The sequence below is a fragment of the Sceloporus occidentalis genome, unplaced genomic scaffold (assembly GCF_023333645.1).
Source record: "Sceloporus occidentalis isolate IW3139 unplaced genomic scaffold, rSceOcc1.0.p SCAF_1, whole genome shotgun sequence".
Taxonomy (NCBI): domain Eukaryota; kingdom Metazoa; phylum Chordata; class Lepidosauria; order Squamata; family Phrynosomatidae; genus Sceloporus; species Sceloporus occidentalis.
In genome coordinates this window covers 290739036-290758208 of record NW_028316981.1, presented here as the reverse complement: position 1 = coordinate 290758208, position 19173 = coordinate 290739036, and the positions used below count along the sequence as shown (strand labels likewise).

The following is a 19173-nucleotide window of genomic DNA, read 5'->3' as shown; positions in this document are numbered from 1 at the left end:
ATAAAATAACCACTTTAAAAATTCAGATGAAAAATGGCACCACCACAAGCTTTCAAACTAAAAGAATCTAATAAAATGATATGTAACCAAAGAAAGCAGATATTAAGCACTAAGACTAAGGCGCGTTCCAGACGCTCAAAATGTACGTACTAGGTACGTACTAGGGTTAGGAAAGGGCGTCCTTTCCGGACGCCCGAACCCTAGTACGTACCTAGTGCGTACAAAATGGCGGCATCCATTCCACATGGGCGCCGCCATTGGGACGTCATGACCACGCAGCCTCCAAACCGAGTGGCATGGAAGTGACGTCCTGGTACCACACAAGGGTGCCTGGGGCGTCTTTTCCACGGCGCCAGAAGGAGCTCCGAAATGGAGCTCTTTTCTTAATTTGTGTTGCTAGCCCAGCCTTTAGCGCAGCCTCTTCATCCCCGCTGTTGTCGGGTTTCCTTGGGGCATGAAGCCTCAAGGACACCCCTTTCCAGGCTGCGAGGAACCGGCCTTTTGCCGCTTCCCCACGGCCTGGAAAGCACCGGATCGGGGCCTCAGAGGCTGCCACTGTGGCAGCTGAGGCCCCGATCCGGTGGGAAAAGGGGCGGGAACAGGCCACCCCAAAAGGGCGGTCTCTAAACTGCCAATGACTATCATAGTAATAATAATAATAGATTTATATCTAGCAGTAATAATATGCTATCCTGTTTTTTAAAATCAAACTATGCATGAAAAAACACAGCAATGATGTTGCCAACTTTTTGATACCTTTTCAATTAATTTAACAGCTGCACAATAAGCAGAAACTCTGGCAATGAAAATCTTTCTGGTATGTAAATGCTGTGATTACAGGTGTAGGAACCTCTTTTTTGTTCAGAGTGGCATTCCCTCCAGGACAAAGCTCAGCAAAGTTACTTTTTTGGACTTCATCTCTCCAAGTTTTCCAATCATTATGAGCAGCATTGTCATGCTGGCAGGGGAATTCTGGGAGCCGTGGACCAAAAAAAGGGCTGATGAGGGGCAATCTTTTGATGGCTGTATGACAAGGCTGAAGCTGGCAGCAGTCAGGACAAGAGCCATTTCTCCCTCCTATGCAGCTTGGGAGTGACAGCATGAGTTAACACACTGGGGTGAGACCACCCTTGTGACACAATGGTATACAAAACTAATGAGTTGAGGAGCAGCAGTCAGTCTACACTGGGTTTTACTTCAGTATCTAGAGCTGCTATCCAAGATACTATAACCTATTTGGGGGATAGGGCAAGCACTCTGGATAAATCTTGTAAAGCCAAAACTAAAGCAAGGAGTGGATTTAGCACCTCCCTGACATCAGATCCACCAGCTACCACTCCCTGCATGCTATCACCATAAAATGCTTTTTCAAAAATGTGTGTGTGGGAGAAACATGACAAAACCCTACAATTCTTTCCAATGATAATTAAAGACCATTTCCTCTTTGCAACAATAATACACAAACTGTTAAATGCTTGAAAAATTTGAAAAGGACTGGTTCAGCCTTTGGCTATATACTGTTGCCCTTTCACAACCCCATTCATTTGAAGGAGGCATGGATAGGAAACAGTGCATGGTGGATTTTACACCCTTTAGCGACTCCTGCCAGTTTAAATCCTTTTTATGTTCAGGAATGCTTGTGCCCTGATGATATTCTGCACACTGCTGAGATATTTTCGAAGGGTATGCATTGCACTTTCCTTTTTAGCTATTTTTTTTTTTAAAAAATGTCACATCAAAAATAATCAAAGTCAGTGCCTTTCCTCTCTTGGTTGTAAGTCTACTTTCCATTTCAAGAATTCGCTATGGGAATGGTATTGGTTCATGACCCTCCTAGTGCAGAACTGTTCCATTAATTACATTTAAGAGCACTTTCCGTTTCATGTTTCAGTGTTATTGAATGATGTGGCTTCCCTCTCTTCACCAGGAAAGGCTATTTTGCATTTTGTGATTGCTCCCCTCAGCCCCATTACACTTGTCATTTAATTTTTCCTTTGGGGCATCTTGTAAATATGCTAAATCTTTTTTGGTCTTCCTACCAAGGTTGCAAAGCTTGTTCAGCACTGAGGGCCATGTCAGAAATAGATTATAAGCCAGAGGATTGTAGCTAAATTGCCTATTTCATTAACATGTTTTAAACTGGAGCATGTCAAGTGAGTGTGACAGTTTATAAGATGCTTATTTTTACACTCCAAAAAGGGGGGATGCATCACTATATAATGGGAAGAAGCATATATGAAATTGAAATACACTAATAAAGGGGCAAAAATCATGCAGCCCTTCAGATGCTGCTGTGTAACAACTCCCAGCATTCCTTACCATTGGGTATTCTGGTTCAGGCTGCAGTCTAACAACATCTGGAGGCTGTATAATCCCCCCCCCCCCTTTGTATGCCTTCAAGTAGCTTGCCAATTTACGGCAGCTGCCATGAATTCTCATAGGATTTCTTGGGGAAGGAATACTCAAATGTGGTTTGCCATTGTCTTCCTCTGAAATATAGACTGTAGCACCTGATAGTCATTTGTGGTCTCCCATGGAAGTACTGACCAAGGGTGACCCTGCTTAGCTTCCAAGAACAATGGGATCCAGTCTTTTCAGGGTATTTAGGCCCATGATGCCTACAGGTTTAGATGCAGATTTAGAGAGCCAGCATGGTATAGCAGTTTGAGCCTTGGATTATGACTCTGGAGGCCAGGGTTCTTATCTCTGCTTGGCCATGGTGACTTTGGGCAAGTCACATTTGCTTTCAGAGGAAGGTGAATGCAAACCCCTTTGAACAAATCTTGCAAACAAAACAAAACATCCCCCCTCCCCCAAATGCCATGGTAGGTTTGCCTTAGGGCCTCCATAAGTCAAACATGACTTGAAGGCACATAACAACAGCAAAGCCTGTACAGACAAACTACAGTCGGCCCTTCTTCTACATGGGTTTTTAATAAACAGATTCAAGCATCGACTTTTTGAAAATGTAAAAAAAAAAAACCTATACATTTCAAATATCAAACCTAGATTTTTCATTTTTTATAAGGGACACCATTTTTCTATGTCATTATATTTAGTGGGACTTGAGCATCTACGGATTTTGTTATCCACGGGAAGTCTTGGAACCATACCCTAGCATATAACAAGGGTCCACTGTACTTCCTTGTAGTATTATGGGAATTGTACAAAAGCAGTATGAAGTGCTAGATGTATATTTAGAAATAATTAATCTAATTTAACAAGAGTGTAACACATCTCTCTCTGGTGGGATGAATGAATGTCCAAGTGACCTGCATGTCTACTCAGACCGCCTTCCAGAGACTACAACCAACGGGCAGATTCAAGAATCTTGCTATCCTTTCATATGGTTCTTTTGTCGTTCAACCAAATTTAAGTGTATCAATGCTACACTGTTACATCATGTAAATACAATTTTAAAAGTCATGGTTCCTCCTCTATTATTAGTCATACCTTGGATTTCTAACTTGGTGAGGTACTTAGAATTCTGTTCTGGGGAATTTTAGTACTTTTTTTTTTTTTTTTTACAAGTGCACCAGCTCAACCCTTCCATCTTCATCTTCATGGTGGTGGTGGTGGTGGTGGTGGGGGGATACATGTCCCCATCTATACATGGTGACAGCCTGAAGAGGCTGGAAATAACAAAAATTGGGTTTCTGAACCATAGTGAAAGTCTTCATGGAAGTTCTATAAGCCTTCATGAGCACAAGATAGTTGATGACAGAGGAGCAAATAAACATGTTCCCTTCCTTCTGTGCCTATTTAAATTATATTCAGTAGTTCTTGAATATTGTGTGTGTGTGTGTGTGTGTGTGTGTGTGTGTATCAGTTTATACTCCCACCTTCACATACAGGCAGTATTTACCTCTAGAATATCAGGATTCGTCCCTATAGTTGTTATTGGTGTTGGACCTACACCACAAACTTTCCTGTCCTTATTACATATAATTTGTCCCCTTTATTTCTTTGACTGTGTATTTGTAACCTGCCACCCTCGTTATACGTTTCTTCTTCTGAGATATGTTCAGGTTCCTGCTTTCTGAATTCTCTCCAATTTGTCTGATGTATTTATGTTACTGAGACACCTGGTATTGGTTGCAGACGGTTGAAGCAGTATTTTGCCTCTGTCCTACAGACATAGACTGTCTCTGTAATTTATTTTGGTGACCAACAATATAATGCATACTTTCAGTTTAACTACTACTCTTCACTGCTTTATTATAGCATAAAAAGTAATGGGGTTCTGCTTCTTCAAAAAAGGGAAAAAACCAATACGAAGGCAAGATTTTGTGCTGGGATGTTTAAATTTTATTTTATCCACATGTCAGCATTTGAAACAATGCAAGAATGATTTTCTTATATTGGGTTTAATCAGACTGCACAAAATGCCGTGCCCACTGAAATCAATGGGACTTCAATTAGTCATGGCCAACTGAAGTCCCATAAATTTCATCAGAACTAATTTAAAGATGAATGAAGGTGCATCTATATTATCTACACAGTTATAGCAGGCATATATTATTTCAATGGTCATGGCTCCATACTGTGGAATCCTGGGATTTGTAGTTTGGTGAAGCAGTTAAAGTTTTCTGCTGGAGTGCTCTAGTGCCATCTTGACAGGATTCTGAACTTATAGTCCTCCAGATGCTTTGAACTTCAACTTCCCAAAGCCTCAGCCAGTGAGGCCAATGGTCTGGGGTTTTGCGAGCTGGAATCGAAAACATCTTGAATACCAAAGGTTTCGAACCACTGCAGTGAAATTTTTTACCAAATAATTACTTACCTGAGAAATCCTTAGGATGGCTCCTTGGCAGTTAAAGTGCTATCTTACTGCAGTAATTTTGTAGTGTAGATGCATGCTAAATCTAGAAATAACCCAGTGAGTTCAAATAATAGTTATACCTTGATCTTTCTACATTTCTTTTTAGTAAAAATTCTCGAAGTGGCTTACCACTGAAGATCATCTAACTACAATTCTTTCTGTTCTTCTGGCCAGATCACTTTTCTGTTTGTAATGCTTCTATTTCTAATGGTGCTAAGATGGCAACTATTTTCATTTTATTATTATTATTATTATTATTATTATTATTATTATTATTATTTGGTATTATACATCTGTTTTGTGATTACTTTCAGAAAACAATACAATGGCTAGTTGTATTTTTATCATTTTAGTATTAGGCTACATGGCATTCTGGACACCCTTAGCTGGAGAACAAGATAAATATAATAAATAAAAAAAATTAATACATTGTTGCTAAATAGTAGTATCATCATCATCATCATCCCAGTTTTTATTGAGTTGGTTCAATACTGAGAAGAGATCTCAGTATGCCAACTATTGATCCTTCCATAAGGAGGATGGCCTTAGGCCAGGGTATAAGAGAAGCTTTGACCTCTTGTTACACAATGTAGGGAATTTGCTAGGTGTGTTTGGCTACTGTGTTAGCTGTTTCAAGGCACTGTTAGTTCAGCACTTATAAAGTTATTCTAGAAAGCAATTAGTTACAGTTGTACTTCTAACCCCCCCCCCCCCCCAAATATTGTTATTGCTGTAGTTAAATTAAACTTTTTCAAATTTACTTTACTATTCAGATCTAACTGAAATAGTTAGTCTCTCCTTCCCTGCTGTCCTTTTGAAGGCACCCAAGGTGGCCTGGGGGGAGATATTGGCTTTTATCTGTTTTATACTTTTAGCTTAGCATGTTTTTGATTATTTGTATTTTAACTGGTTTTATTGATGTAAAGTTTTTAATTCTTTTTTTAAAAGTTGTATTGTTTCTAAAGTATCTTTTGTGAGCCTCCCTGAACCCAATTTAGGAGAAAGGTGATATAATAAATAAATAAATAAATAAATAAATAAATAAATAAATAAAATAGTTATCTTCTAAAAATAATATCTGAATGCTACATCAAACTTTTTTTCTATCTACCTCAACTCAACACCCTCATGGCCAACATGTGATGCCACTATAAAGCTCAGTGCAAGTCAGCGCTTGAGGTTACCATTTAGTATGACCATATTCTATAACATAACTAAAATTACAGTAACACCACAAGAGCACTAACACTATTCATCAATTAGCTATAATTATGATATAATATAGTTATAGCTGTAGTATAATTATAGTATAGTATAATTATTAGGAAAGGAATTTCCAAGATCTGAAGAACCAGAATTTATGTGAGCTATTTCTGCAGTGGAAACTGCAAAGTACAGGTAGCAGCAGTGTAGGATTATATCACAACTTCATTTGCATAGTGAGTTAATTCAAGCACCAGTATTCAAGTGATAGTTGTCATTTAGTTCATTTCTGCTTGAGTCACATGGGCAAGGTGGCTGTGAGAATTATTCTTAGTGAAAAATGCAAATGTTCAGTACGTTTGACTCAGCACTCATGTTCTGCTCAGAAATACAATAGGAAAGGAAGAGGTTTCAGTGCATGACTGACTGCTGTTATATCACACACGGTCTTGGTTTAGTACGTAAAGAGATCTTGTAGCACCTTTGAGACTAACTGAAAGAAAAAAATTGTCAGCATGAGCTTTTGTAGACTTCAATCTACTTCCTCAGATGCATTTGGTGGAGAGGAAGTAGACTGAAGTCTACTGAAACTCATGCTGCCAATTTCTTTCTTTCAGTTAGTCTCAAATGTGCTATAAGATCTCTACGTACTGATTTTACAGACTGACATGGCTATATCTTTGAAGTCTTGGTTTAGTTCATTGGGTAAAAGAATTACAGATGTGCACTGGATAATCTACACTAGATAGTATTGATAATATATGTGCATTTTTTCTAGTAAAGATTTTTGCAGAACAAGGCCTTACTCCAGAGCAGGGGTAGGCAATCTTTTTGAGCCGGGGGCCAGGTTGCTGTCCCTCAGACAACTGGGGGGCCGAACCCAAAAAATAAATAATTAAATAATTTTTTTTAAAAAAAAAATTAAATATATAAATAAACCAGGACAAATGTAGGACAAAATTTTCAAATGGAAGACACTTTTTTAAAAAAAATGGAGGACACGTGAAAAAATTTGCTGATTTTTTAAAAAATGTTAATATAAATGCATGTTTCTGAGGCTTCTATAGACAGTTGCCCCCCAAAGGCCCCGGTGGCAATCGGCGGCAGGACCGGGCTGGGGCCGGTCCCAAGGCCTCGTTGGGCCGCATCCGGCCCGCGAGCTGCAGGTTGCCTACCCCTGCTCCAGAGGTTTCCAACCTGAGATGCCTGCACTCCCATGAGATGTAAGATGGAATTTCAGGAGGAATTCAGGAAATTTTACAAAGAGTGGCTTGTGTCCTTGAGTGACAAGTCACAACCCATTACTCATTTTTTTCTGACTAAATTAGAATCTAATTGTTCAATTTAGATTTGCATTTTTTGCACTGTTAAAGTTTATTTTTTTAAGTTTCATTTGTTCACCTACAGCATTGTATGTAGTTCAGTTTGTGGTTCAAAAATTTGAAATTGGACTTCTTAATCTTCAAATGTGACATTACCATATACTCTCAACTATAAGTCGATCTCACGGATAAGTTGAGGGCAGGTTTTGGGTTCAAAACTATGGATTTTGATATGACCTGTGGATAAGTTGAGGGTAGAATTTAAGGGCACGAACAAAGGATCTACAGGATGAAACAAAGGAAAACAATGCCCCCCCCCAAAAAAAAATGTACAAAATTCCAACAGGCATACAGTTTGTGCTCACACTCATGGCTGGACAGACCAAAGAGTAGAGAGGTGGGGCAGTGTTTCCAGGACAGATTACAGTCTTTCCTTTCACCAGGGGATGGTTCTTTATTAAAATATGTTTAGTATTTACAATGACCTGTGGATAAGTCATCTCAGTGTTTTGGAGTCAATTTTTTGACTAAAATTTTTAGACGTATACATGAGTATATACAATAATTTTGTATGAGATATAAACTTTAATCAAACATTTCTTAGAATTATGAGGCATAGAAAAGATTGGTGTTACTCAGTTCTTTGTGTTCCAATACCCATCGACAGCCTGTGGTCCAAGTTGTGTTGTTAAAAGTGAAGGCTGAAATCCCCACCAACCCCCCGACAACAAGTTATGATGTCAGACTTATCAGACCTGGAAATCTGATAATTTTTTTACATTGCCTATGATTATGAGGTGTAAATAAATTATATGGTTCATCATTATCTGTCTGGATGGGTTATCAGTGGAATACTTATTGGAATATTGGAACCCACATATTACCATGCTAGTGGCCAATTTTCTGGTGGAGGCAACAAGATTATGGCTTAAATTTTATAATAACGATCCCAAAGTTTTATTGTAAATGTATGTTGTTGTATGCCTAATAAAGGATTTATGAATGAATGAATGAATGAATGAATATAGTTCATCACAGGAGAATCTTCCTTAGAAGGCCATAATTTTACTGATTGTCAATAACCCTATCTTCCAAAAATCCCAGGCTTGAAAAGTCCTACTTTTCTTTTTCTGTCAAAGAGTCATAAATTCAATCCTGTTGGCCATTCAGTTTTCACAAAATAATTTATATCCTTCAGATTACAGATACTAGAGAAAAGGATGAAGAAGGCTGGACTTCATAATGGATTGATCTCCCATTTCCAGTGTAGAATGAACACCTTAAAATTCACTGTTCCATTAAGACATCCCAATTTCAGTGAAGCTGCATACTGCAGAATGATCTTGCATGGTTCTATGTGGCTGCACTGCTTTGGAAATATGTGCACATAAAGGACACAGTAATTCCATTCTGATGCATTCCATGCACACAAGATCATCTGAGGTCTTTATACTTTGGGAACCTTAGTACAAATGGCTCAGATTTTCATTGTATTTGGCTTCATTAAGGCTGGCATATGTAGGCTGGTGTTTCATTACTATGGGAAAGTTACCTGGGTGGTACCAGACTCCCTCAGCTAGCATGACCAATTCCCCATGTGGGAAAAGCCACATGTAAATTGAAATCTCCAGGGAAACCTCCAAGTGTAGAGACATTTCTGTTAACACCAAGTTATGCACATAACAGAACATAGTTATGTAAATCATATACAGTGGGACCTCAATATCCAAGGAGGGGATCTGTTCTGGGGCCCCTACAGACACTGAAAAGGGGGGACCTAAAGTCCCATTGTCCCCATGGCAGCACGTGCATGCTTCCATGCCACCATTAAGGACAACAGGACTTCAGGTAAGCTTCCATTTCCCTGAAGTCCCATTGTCTCTAATGGCAGTGCCATTCAGGACAATGGGGTCTGCCCCAAATGGCGGTGCAGCTGCATGCATGTGCTGGTATTGGGAACAATGTAGGCTTGCTGTCCATGGATGCTTAAATCCACAGATGGCAAGCCTGCAGATAACAAGGCCTCACTGTATAAGTTGTGCTTATTGCTTCATCATTACAGAGTTTCTTGTAGAGGCATCAACCTGCATCCAGTTGGTCTACCAAATATTTGGAGTAAAACTCTTACCATCCCCAATCACTAGCCATGCTGGCTGGGACTGACGGGAGTTGGTGTCTAGCAACTTCTGGAAGCCCAGTTTCCTCATCCCAGCTGTACAGTGTGGTTTGCTGCATATTTAATCACTGCACAATTTCACCTGTATGCTTTGGGTATAGTAACCAGTTACTCAAAGAGGCTGCTTGCACCAATAACAACTTGTATGAGTGCTTAACTCAGCTTCAGAGACCATTTCTTCCCCTTTCCCTTGTCTTATCAGAAGTGATATTGGCTTTCATTTGGACTGCAACTGCTAGACCATGCTTGTTGGGGGGTTCTGAGAGCAGTAGTCCATGGAAGACAGTGTCTTCTAGAAATTGTCTCTAAAATTACTTCCCTAGAGAAACTACCCTTTTTAATTTTTGGATACTGTGGACACTCTCTTCAAGGCTGTATTCTGGGGGGGAAACCCACAAGCCTGCCAAAATGAATAATTTGTATTGTTTCTTTAAAAGAGGGACCAAATAATCCTTTTCATGAACACAACTATTTTTTGTGATTAAAAAAAAGGTTAGGATTGAAGCCTATGATTTTTAAAAAGATATTTTCAATTAAGAAATACTTCTTTCTAAGGGCTTTTCTTAACTGGCCAGAATACTCTGGGCTGCTTCCATAGTATTCTGGCCCAAAATTCCCCTTGTTACCTGTACTCTATCCTAAGTGACAGCAGGCGGCTGCCTTCCCATACTTGGTGCTTTGTTCTGTCCTCAGAGTGACTCAAACTTGCAGTGGCAGTGCTGGGTGGCTCACAGAGCTTATGTAGGAATGAGGCCTCCTGTCCTGCAGAGAATTGAAAAACTGAAGCAAAAAATAAAGTTTTTAAATTTTGGTTAAGGGGAGGAAAGGCCAAATTGAGTGTGGGAGTAGTGAAGAGAGTCTGTGTCCAATTTGGGATTTTGGTTCTGCATCATGTAAACAGAATGTAGCTAGCCTGGGTATAATGCAGAGTAAATAACTCATGTAGATATGCCCAAAGACACTGGTGACCCCCTACTAGGTTGTGTGGGAAGGATAGGAGTAGCAATGTATAACATCTGGAAGACTGGGAAGGCTTGTGAAGGAGCAATACTGCGATTGATTAGATCTTGGGGGTGGGGGTGGTTTGGATAAGAGTTTCCAGGATCCCCCATCAAAAAAGATAAATAGCCCATACTCTGAGATAGACCAGTGGCCTGAAACCATATAAATCAGATCCTTATGTACCTTTGGACCCTCGAAATCTAAATTCCTTTCTTTGTTCAGAGGTAGTGTCAGATTACTTCTGATCTTACAGAACTTAGTCTGGTTAAAGAAGTCTTCCTCTTTAAACAAAGGAGATCAAGGGAAACAATTTTCTTCTTCTCAAGGTGCTGAAACAGCAGTGTGTGTGTGTGTGTGTGTGTGTACATGTAGGGGGGAAGCTTTATGACATTGACTTAATATTTAATGTAAAGAATTTTGTAAGCTTACCATAGGCAATGAAAGAGGCCGTGAGCATGATGTTCCTGCTAAGTAATAAGGCTGAACTAGTGCTAAAATAGGAAATGGTGGCACCCAACAGCTGTACAGGCACCCATGCAGAAAAAGTCAGCGGTTTTCAGACAGACCGAGTGTATGTCATCAATTTCACAGCCTCTGCCACTTGCGTTACCTGGAATAGCTGCTGCAAATTTTAGCAAAGAGGTCACCTATTGATTTAAAGTAGCACTCTAGCTTCTTTTTTTTTTAATCCTTCCCAATGAGCACTTTTTCTAGCATAAAATTCCTCTTCCTCCTTGTCCTTATTACTTTATTTTAGTTTCACAATCTACCAGATGTTACTGACTAGAGTTCTGGATCAGTGATTATGATTCTATCGTAGAATCTAGGAATCAGTGAGATGACTTTAGAGAATATAGCATGTTCCAAATAGTGACACTTTTTTATAATTATGCTGTGGTGATTTCATTCAGAAGTTTTGTTACTCCTTTTAGAATTATTCCTAGAGCATCTTATGACCAGTAGACCCATAACATTTTCCTTTTTTAGAAGCACTGAATCTCTGTTTGTAGGTTTTGATACAGTGGGCCTGCTGTATCAGCAGGATAGCCATCTGTGGACTTGAGTGTCTGTAGATGGCCCTGCCCCATTATTGATCTTTTCACTCTCTTTAACTTTAATCCTGCTTTCTCCTAGAATAAGGATCATTGCTAAACATATCCCCTTCCTCCTGGTGTTTTGCACTACAGCTCCAGTCATCCTGAGCCCACATGACCATTGTTTTACATCATATCTTAATGATACAGTGTTTGAAGTAAGTCTCAATAGTTCCTGTGTTTCTGGTAAGCACTGCTCATTTCTTGAAAGGGGTGGACTGTAGCAAGCTTCCTCCATTGCTTTACACATTTTCAGTCTCCCCTCTTTAAAAGTCCAAACAGGTAATTTTGTAAAGATCTGGTCCCAGCTTTACCAACTATAACATTAGTTAGTAGTCCAGTTCTCACATGAATGGTTATCACCACAGTTTCTAGCTGTGTGTTAACCTGAATGAAAGAATGACAGTAATTGCTGCAGACAGAACTGAACCATCCAGTGTGAACAGAGAAAATTGTGCTAACCAGTCACTGTTCTTTTTAATATAGATTTTGTATCTACTGAATTTATTAGTAATTAAGGAATGAAGAGATACCATGGGATGTGTGAGTCAGCCCAGTGTTTATACTGACCAGTGTTTATACTTTTGTAAATAAACTCAGTTTGTAGCTTAGTGATATAAAAGTGATGCCGCTCAAACAAATTTTTGGAAAAATTGTTCTTTTGGAGTTCCCTGGGTCTCCCAGCCAACATGACCAGTAGCCATTCTGACTGAGGAATCCTGAGAATTGTAGGCCAGAAAAGTAACTTTTTAAAACTCTGCATTTAAGAATAGAAAGTTATGTGAAGCTTATAGTTTTATAGTTGGTGTTATGGAAAGCATTTAGTCTCATTGGAAACTTGCTCCAAACTTTCATAAGTCAGCATTTTAATGTGGAATCAGATGTGGGGAAATTAGTGAAGCCGAATGAAGACCGTAAGATCACCATCCACCTGGGTAGTGATTCTTGCCACACTACATCAGAATGGGAAAACTAATAAAGGTTAGAGTGTAGTGCCTGAATTGACATTTCCAGGTCCTTTCTGTCCAGGCAACAGCCTTAGTACTTTTTCTACCAAACAGAAAAGAACACCAGGACTGCATCTGTATCTATTGTTGATATTCTAGGTTAGTCTTCTGTAGCTTTCCCCTTTCCAAAGCAAATAAAAGGGCTGCATCAGCATTGCTGAAATAATTCAGTTTGACACCTCTAAGTGTCATGGTTCAATAGTGTGGAATCCTGGGATTTGTAGTTTGTTAAGGTACCAGAGATCTCTGACAAAGAAAGCTAAATATCTTGCAAACCTAAAGATCCCAAGATTCCATAGCATTGAGCCATGGCAGTTAAGGCAGTTTCAGACACCATTATTTCTGCAGAGCAGTTGCAGCTGAGAGAGGAAGTGTTTGAATTGCAAATAACTCTAAAATAAAATAAAATATAAATACCTATCAACAAAGCCACTTCTTTGCAAGTAAATCAAACAGCTTGTGAAATAGAAGCAGAACCTGATGCCAGAGTAAATCAAATAACAGATTTGTAGATGAGAAGATATAACTTATCACTTAAAAGCAGAGTAGCTTCAGGTTAGAGACAGCTTCAGACATTATATGATTGCCAGAGGACATACACTTATAGGCCATCAGGCTGTAACCAGCCTCAGGAAGCAGGCTAGAAACTCTCCAACCACTCATACCCAAGCTGAGTTTGGAAAAGTTGCTTTTCAAATTACATTTCCTGGTGGATTCTGGGGGTTGTAATTTTAACAAATTACTTTGTCAAGCTCTGCATTCAAATGCACATGCTAGGTGAACGATTCTTGGATCTGTGGTCCTAACTTTTAACTCTTTCAAGCTGTGCTCTCAAGCCCCTAGATGCAAATGACATATCAATTTTCAGATAACTGGCAGAAACCTTTCATATCCCAAGATGCCCACTTTTGTTTGAAGCATAAAATACTAATGCAATAGAGTAAATGTTTAATAATGTCATGTACTGTTTAAAGCTTTAAAATGTCATGGTTGAAGATTATGGTGAAAAATTCAGGGCATCTTTCACTTGACTGGACACATTTTCCTAAAGGAAAAGTTTTTTTCCTGGAAAATGGTGGTAGCTGTCTGATACTCCATTTAGTCATAATAGTTTGTAATGGTTTTTTTAAAAAAACATTGGTAATGTAGCATTGTATGAGTTAGAAATCATTATCCACTCCCTTATTCTTTTTATCTTTCCATTTCATGTTCCCTTCCTTCCTTCCTTCCTTCCTTCCTTCCTTCCTTCCTTCCTTCCTTCCCTTTCTTTCTCAGTGGTCTTTCTCTCTGTATCTCAGCACTCAGAATTTCATTAGGTCACTGCCATCCCAATAAGTAGTCTCTCTCTCTCTCTCTCTCTCTCTCTCTCTCTCTTTCTCTTTCTTTCCCTGAATTGTTTGAAGTATTTGGGGACCCTGACAAAAAGAATGCTGTGAAGCTGGCTGGAGATCCTCTTGAAAAATGAGTCTCACAGGCTTGCTGTTATCTTGGTTAGGAAATGTCTCAGACCTAGTGACTAAAGGTGGTATTATACACTACAGACAAATTTAAGTTTATCGAAATTAATTAATCTATAAAAATAATAGTAATCTTGAGAAACACTGGCAGAGGGTATCCCTAGAGCCCTTTTAGTGTTTTTGTAAAGTTCCAGATGTTTGTGTTTCAGAACAGAATAATAATTGAAAAATGAATAAATTATTTTTAAAACATGCATAGTATCTGGGCAACTGGTGATAGAGCTTCAAAAGAAAGTATACCTGTCTCACAGGTAATGCCTTGGATTCAATGGCATTTGTGCAGAATATCACTTACTCTGGATATCCTTTTTGACTCTCCTTCAGTGTAATCGTTGCCTAACTCAAAAGCTATATTTAGAAGTCTGGAAACTCTGGAATTAATTTGTTAATTTGTTAATTTGTATGTGACATGTATGTATGAGATACTGGGGGAAGGGGCGGAAACTCCCTCAATCCCCTATAATAGCAAATGGATTCTGGGAGTTGTAGTCCCTAAAATCCTGAATAACCTGAAGACACAATATGTCATCCTATCTTGCAAGCTCTCCAGGGTCAGGCCTGTTTAATTCTGGGGAGACTTTCAGGGAGTACCAGGTGGTCTTGGCTGTGTTCTGAGGAAGGTAATGGCAAACCACCACTGAGTATTCCTTGCCTAAGAAGACCTTATGAAATGTATGGGATCATCATAAGCTGAGATATTACTTTTAAATCCACATTTCTTCAGCCCCTAAAAAGTTCTCAGGTGAGAGGAACAAGAGGAGCAGAAAATCAGTACAGTCAGGAGCAAAAAGTCTTTATTCCACTTCCTTGTGTCTAAAACTAGTCTGACCTAATGCACATGTCACACATTTGTGTAGCTTTTAGAATACCAAATTAATTGCAAATGTTTTTTAAAACTCTATCTTCTTTTTTGCCTCAAATAAAATCAATAAGCAAACAAAACTAGTTTAGACACCCCCCCTCCATGTCTGTTCTCTGGTGGAGATTGTTTCATAAGGAATAGCAATGAAATCTTCTTAGAAGAAGCAGAATAAAGCAAAGAGTTTGCAGGATAACTAATTGCCTCCACTTTAGCAAAAACAAACAAATAAATCAGTAAAGGTCCCCTAAAGGCAATAAGTGAAGTCTGGCTGTCACTGAAGGGAAAGGGTGCTCTTGAGTAAAACCTACTGGGATGGTGAAACCAATGCCTGCACTATTCATGTGGCAGACTCCAGGAAAATAGCCCTGAAGGAATTAATAAATCTTAGCAAAGAACTTTGAATGAGATTGGTAGGTTGCGGTCCTAATATGTTTTCCTTTAGAAATAAAGATAAATCTTTTTTAAAAAACCTAAAGACAGAGGGAAGCCAGTGGTGCAAGAAGTACTTCCCAGAAGCAGACCATAAACAGTCTGCATTCTTTTTCTCCTTGCCTCCTCCACACTGCCTCGGTATTTTTGGTTGAGAGCCTTTTAACAAGGTGTTTGGTTATTTATTTGTTCTAGGCATTTTGAAAGCTGTCAAAGTGGCTGTCTTACAGAGCTCTGAAAAACTATAAATAAATATGGACAAGTTCAGTACAACTATTCTTGAACTTATCTTATGTCCCCCCTTATCTTTTCTTTTATTTTCTTTTTAACAGCATATCCTATTCAGTGCACGTCTCTGAGGATTATCCAGGTAAAGTGCTACTTTACATATACTGTTGCCATTTGGGGGGGGGGGGATTCAGCTAAAGGCATTTGAAACTCCATTATTGCACTGTGGTTCATCTTTGTGCTAATCACATTTCATTAGCAACTTCATTTGCACTGTTACTTCTGCTTTTTCAGCCTTCATTTTGTAAGCAGGGTGGCAATGAAAATCCAATTCATAGAAGGAGGAATGTGGTGTGTGTGGGTGTGTAAGAGAGAGATTTTTCTGATCGGGTAATCTACTGACATTGTTAACTAAAAAGAACCCAAGCTCTGCTCATTTTATAAACAAAAGAGAGTTTTTAGTTTTTATATCATACAAAAAGCAAAGATAGTTGTGTTGGCTGTTAAGAAAAAATTCAGAATCCATAGGAGTGCAGCACTTCCATTAGATCAACCCCAATGGTATAAAAAGATGTGCAAGATCTCCTGAATTTCTTCTTTGGGGAAATACACACCCACATACACACAAAACTGGTGGCAGGATGAGGAAAAGGCAGAGTGACCTGACTAGCTGTTGAAAGAATAGTGCCTGCATGGTGCCTGCATGGAGCCCTGAGATGAAATAATGAAGAGTAATCTTTCTGGTTTAGATTAGATTATCTAATCTAGTCTTTATTAGATTATTTAATCTAATCTAGATTGTCCCAGAGGATCTTTTCGGCGACCGGTCCCAGATTATGGAACGGCCTGCCGGATGAGATCCGTCACATAACCACCTTAAACAGCTTCAAAAAAGCTGTCAAAACAGATCTCTTCCAGGAGGCCTTTCTCAAATATATACCCGGCCACTAGAAAAGAACATGTAACTCATTGGACCCTGATTTTTGTTGTACTCATTGTTAATTTGTGGTGTATTAATTTAAGATATGTTTTATATTGTAAATTGTGTAATTGTATTTTAAGGGTGATGGGATAGGGGGACATGGAATGTATATTTTAATTGCTGTAAACTGCCCCAATTGCGATCCGCAAAGGGGCAGATTTTTTATTATTATTATTATTATTATTATTATTATTATTATTATTATTTGACTCACCTGAAAACACATGAAGACAGTGTATTGCAAAGGGTCCAAAACCCAGAATACAGACTGGCAATGATTCTTGGCAAAGAGTTTCTTATATAGAATCATAGCGCTGGGGATCTGGAAACGGCCTCATGGGTCATCAAGTCCAGCGTCCTAATAAATAAAAGAGCATTACAAATCAATCCACTGTAATTTGGTACAGATAGTGGCCTCTATTTATTTTTCACTGTAAATCATCTGACCATCAATATGTCTAGCAGATTGCTATGATAGACAAAACTATCAGTTGCCACCAGATGGTAATAGTGAAGGGGTGGAACCCCAGTTGTTGTTTTACATTGCTGGCAAGTGGCAGGAGATGTGGGGGGCGGGGTGTGTGTACAGATTTTTTGTGTAAGTATAACTTGTGAACAGTAGACTTGAGTGTCCATTTAGTGACTGTTCACATGTATATTTATCGGCACAGTAACCCCCCCCCCCCCCACCTGCCAAGTGCCTTGACTTGGCAGGGACAGTCCCAATTAATCCTCTGTTTCTCCCTCCTCCTCTCACTGGCCTCCCTTTGTCTTCAGCTTACTTCAGTTCCTGCAAACTGAGTTCAAAGGGTAAAAGTTCTTTGCATTTAATTAACTCATCTGGGGAGGAGGAAATAAGAGAAGAGGGGTGGAATCTTTCCCTTCCCAACAGGCTTAGGCAAAAGCAAACTGCTATAGCATCTCCCAGCTTGTACTTTCTTGCTTGGGAGAAGTGGGAAATATAAATAAAACATATCATTATTATTATTATTATTATTATCATCATTAACTTTGCCATTTTCAGCACACTGTGATGTTGGTTGCCCACATTTGTTCCAGTTTTCATCTGTGACATATTGGAGAGCATGTGGCCATCATCACCTTACCAGTGCCATGACATCACATAGATTATCAGAAGGGGACAAGAGCAGAATGGATCACTCTCTCGTCCTTATCCCGTCTGTGACCACAATCAAGTGAAAGTCATTCATACATGTCGCACTGATCCTGTCATTATCCTGTCAGTGAAGTGGAATTGTATCAATGGGTTCTTCCATGATTACAAAATGAAGGGCAATGACAAGACAATTCAATCTCATTGACAGAACAATGACAGGATCAGTGCAACACCATATAAATGTATTTCGTGCCACCGCAGTCACTAGCACTTCACAGACAGGAGAATGTCCAAATCAGCACAACATCATGTGAAAGTCCTTCCCATGACCTAGGACAAGAATGGGAAAAGGATGGGACAAGGATGCCCTTTTCCCCATCTGATAATCTCCAATGCTCACTTCACTGTTGTTTCATTTTGCAATTTTGCCAGCCTCTGCTTTCTTGCTATATTTCATTTCATCCACACCCAAAACGTACTGCTTTCCTTTTATGAAGCTGCACTCATTATTTCAGCTATAAAAGGCAGGCAGTCCATTCTCTCCTTGGGGAATGGGGAAGGAAGAACAGGCCTGAACTGAGGCAGGGAGTCCTTGGTTCTGCCCATAGTCATTTCATCTGCATTGCCCTGGTCTTTGAGCAACTTTATTTGAAATGCTTGTTCCATTCTGCCACATATTGATGAAAGCTATTTTGAGAATGGGAATGTTTGTCCTTGCAGGTGTTGTTGGACTGGAACTCTCACCCTCCCTCATCACTAGATAAGCTTGCTATGGCAGATGGAGGTTGCAATCCAACAATATTTGAAGTTGAAATACAACAATATTTGAAGGGCAGCATTTTACTTGGCTCCACTCCAGTGAGGTGTTGGTTTAATCTGAGATAGCCTGTCCTCCCACTAATTTGAAAACCAAGATGTTTGTTCCTTTTTGTGTGTCTGTTTTATATTTCAATGTATTTCAGAAACCCAATTGTTTTATAAGATGTTGCTAACAGTTAAAATTAGAAGCTACTGTACAACACATTAGTGTGATTTCACCTGCACATCCACAGGCATACACATTTTATTTATTTATTTATTTATTTATTTATTTAATAAATAAATATTTTTCTTTTCTTCTGGAGTGGGTGGCTCACAGAAGGAAATCAGTCAAAATCTACCACTACAGTTTTAAGAGCAATGAAAATTATCACAATTAAAAACAATATAAAATTATTTTAAAACATGCAAAAGTAAAATAAAATAAAATAAAATACACACACCAATAAAAAAGCCTCCTAGGTGCAGTTATATATTAAAAGCCTGCTTAAACAAAACGTTTTTTGATTGGTGGTTAAAGGAAAAGCAGTCTAGCATCTCACGGAAGGGAGTTCCAGAGGGTTGGAGCAGCCACTGAGAAGGCTCTCTCTCAT

At 39.0% G+C, this 19173-nt stretch overlaps 1 protein-coding gene across 2 annotated transcripts in view; it reads left to right on the top strand.

Annotated features, from left to right (window-relative positions):
* The window catches only part of PARP8 (poly(ADP-ribose) polymerase family member 8), a 236281-nt gene that overhangs the window by 98090 nt on the left and 119018 nt on the right, over positions 1-19173 (top strand). For both annotated transcript variants that reach the window (XM_089495801.1, XM_089495794.1), the window contains exon 3: positions 15767-15804. In XM_089495801.1, the coding sequence (XP_089351927.1) occupies positions 15767-15804 (38 nt within the window). The remainder of the gene's footprint in view (positions 1-15766; positions 15805-19173) is intronic.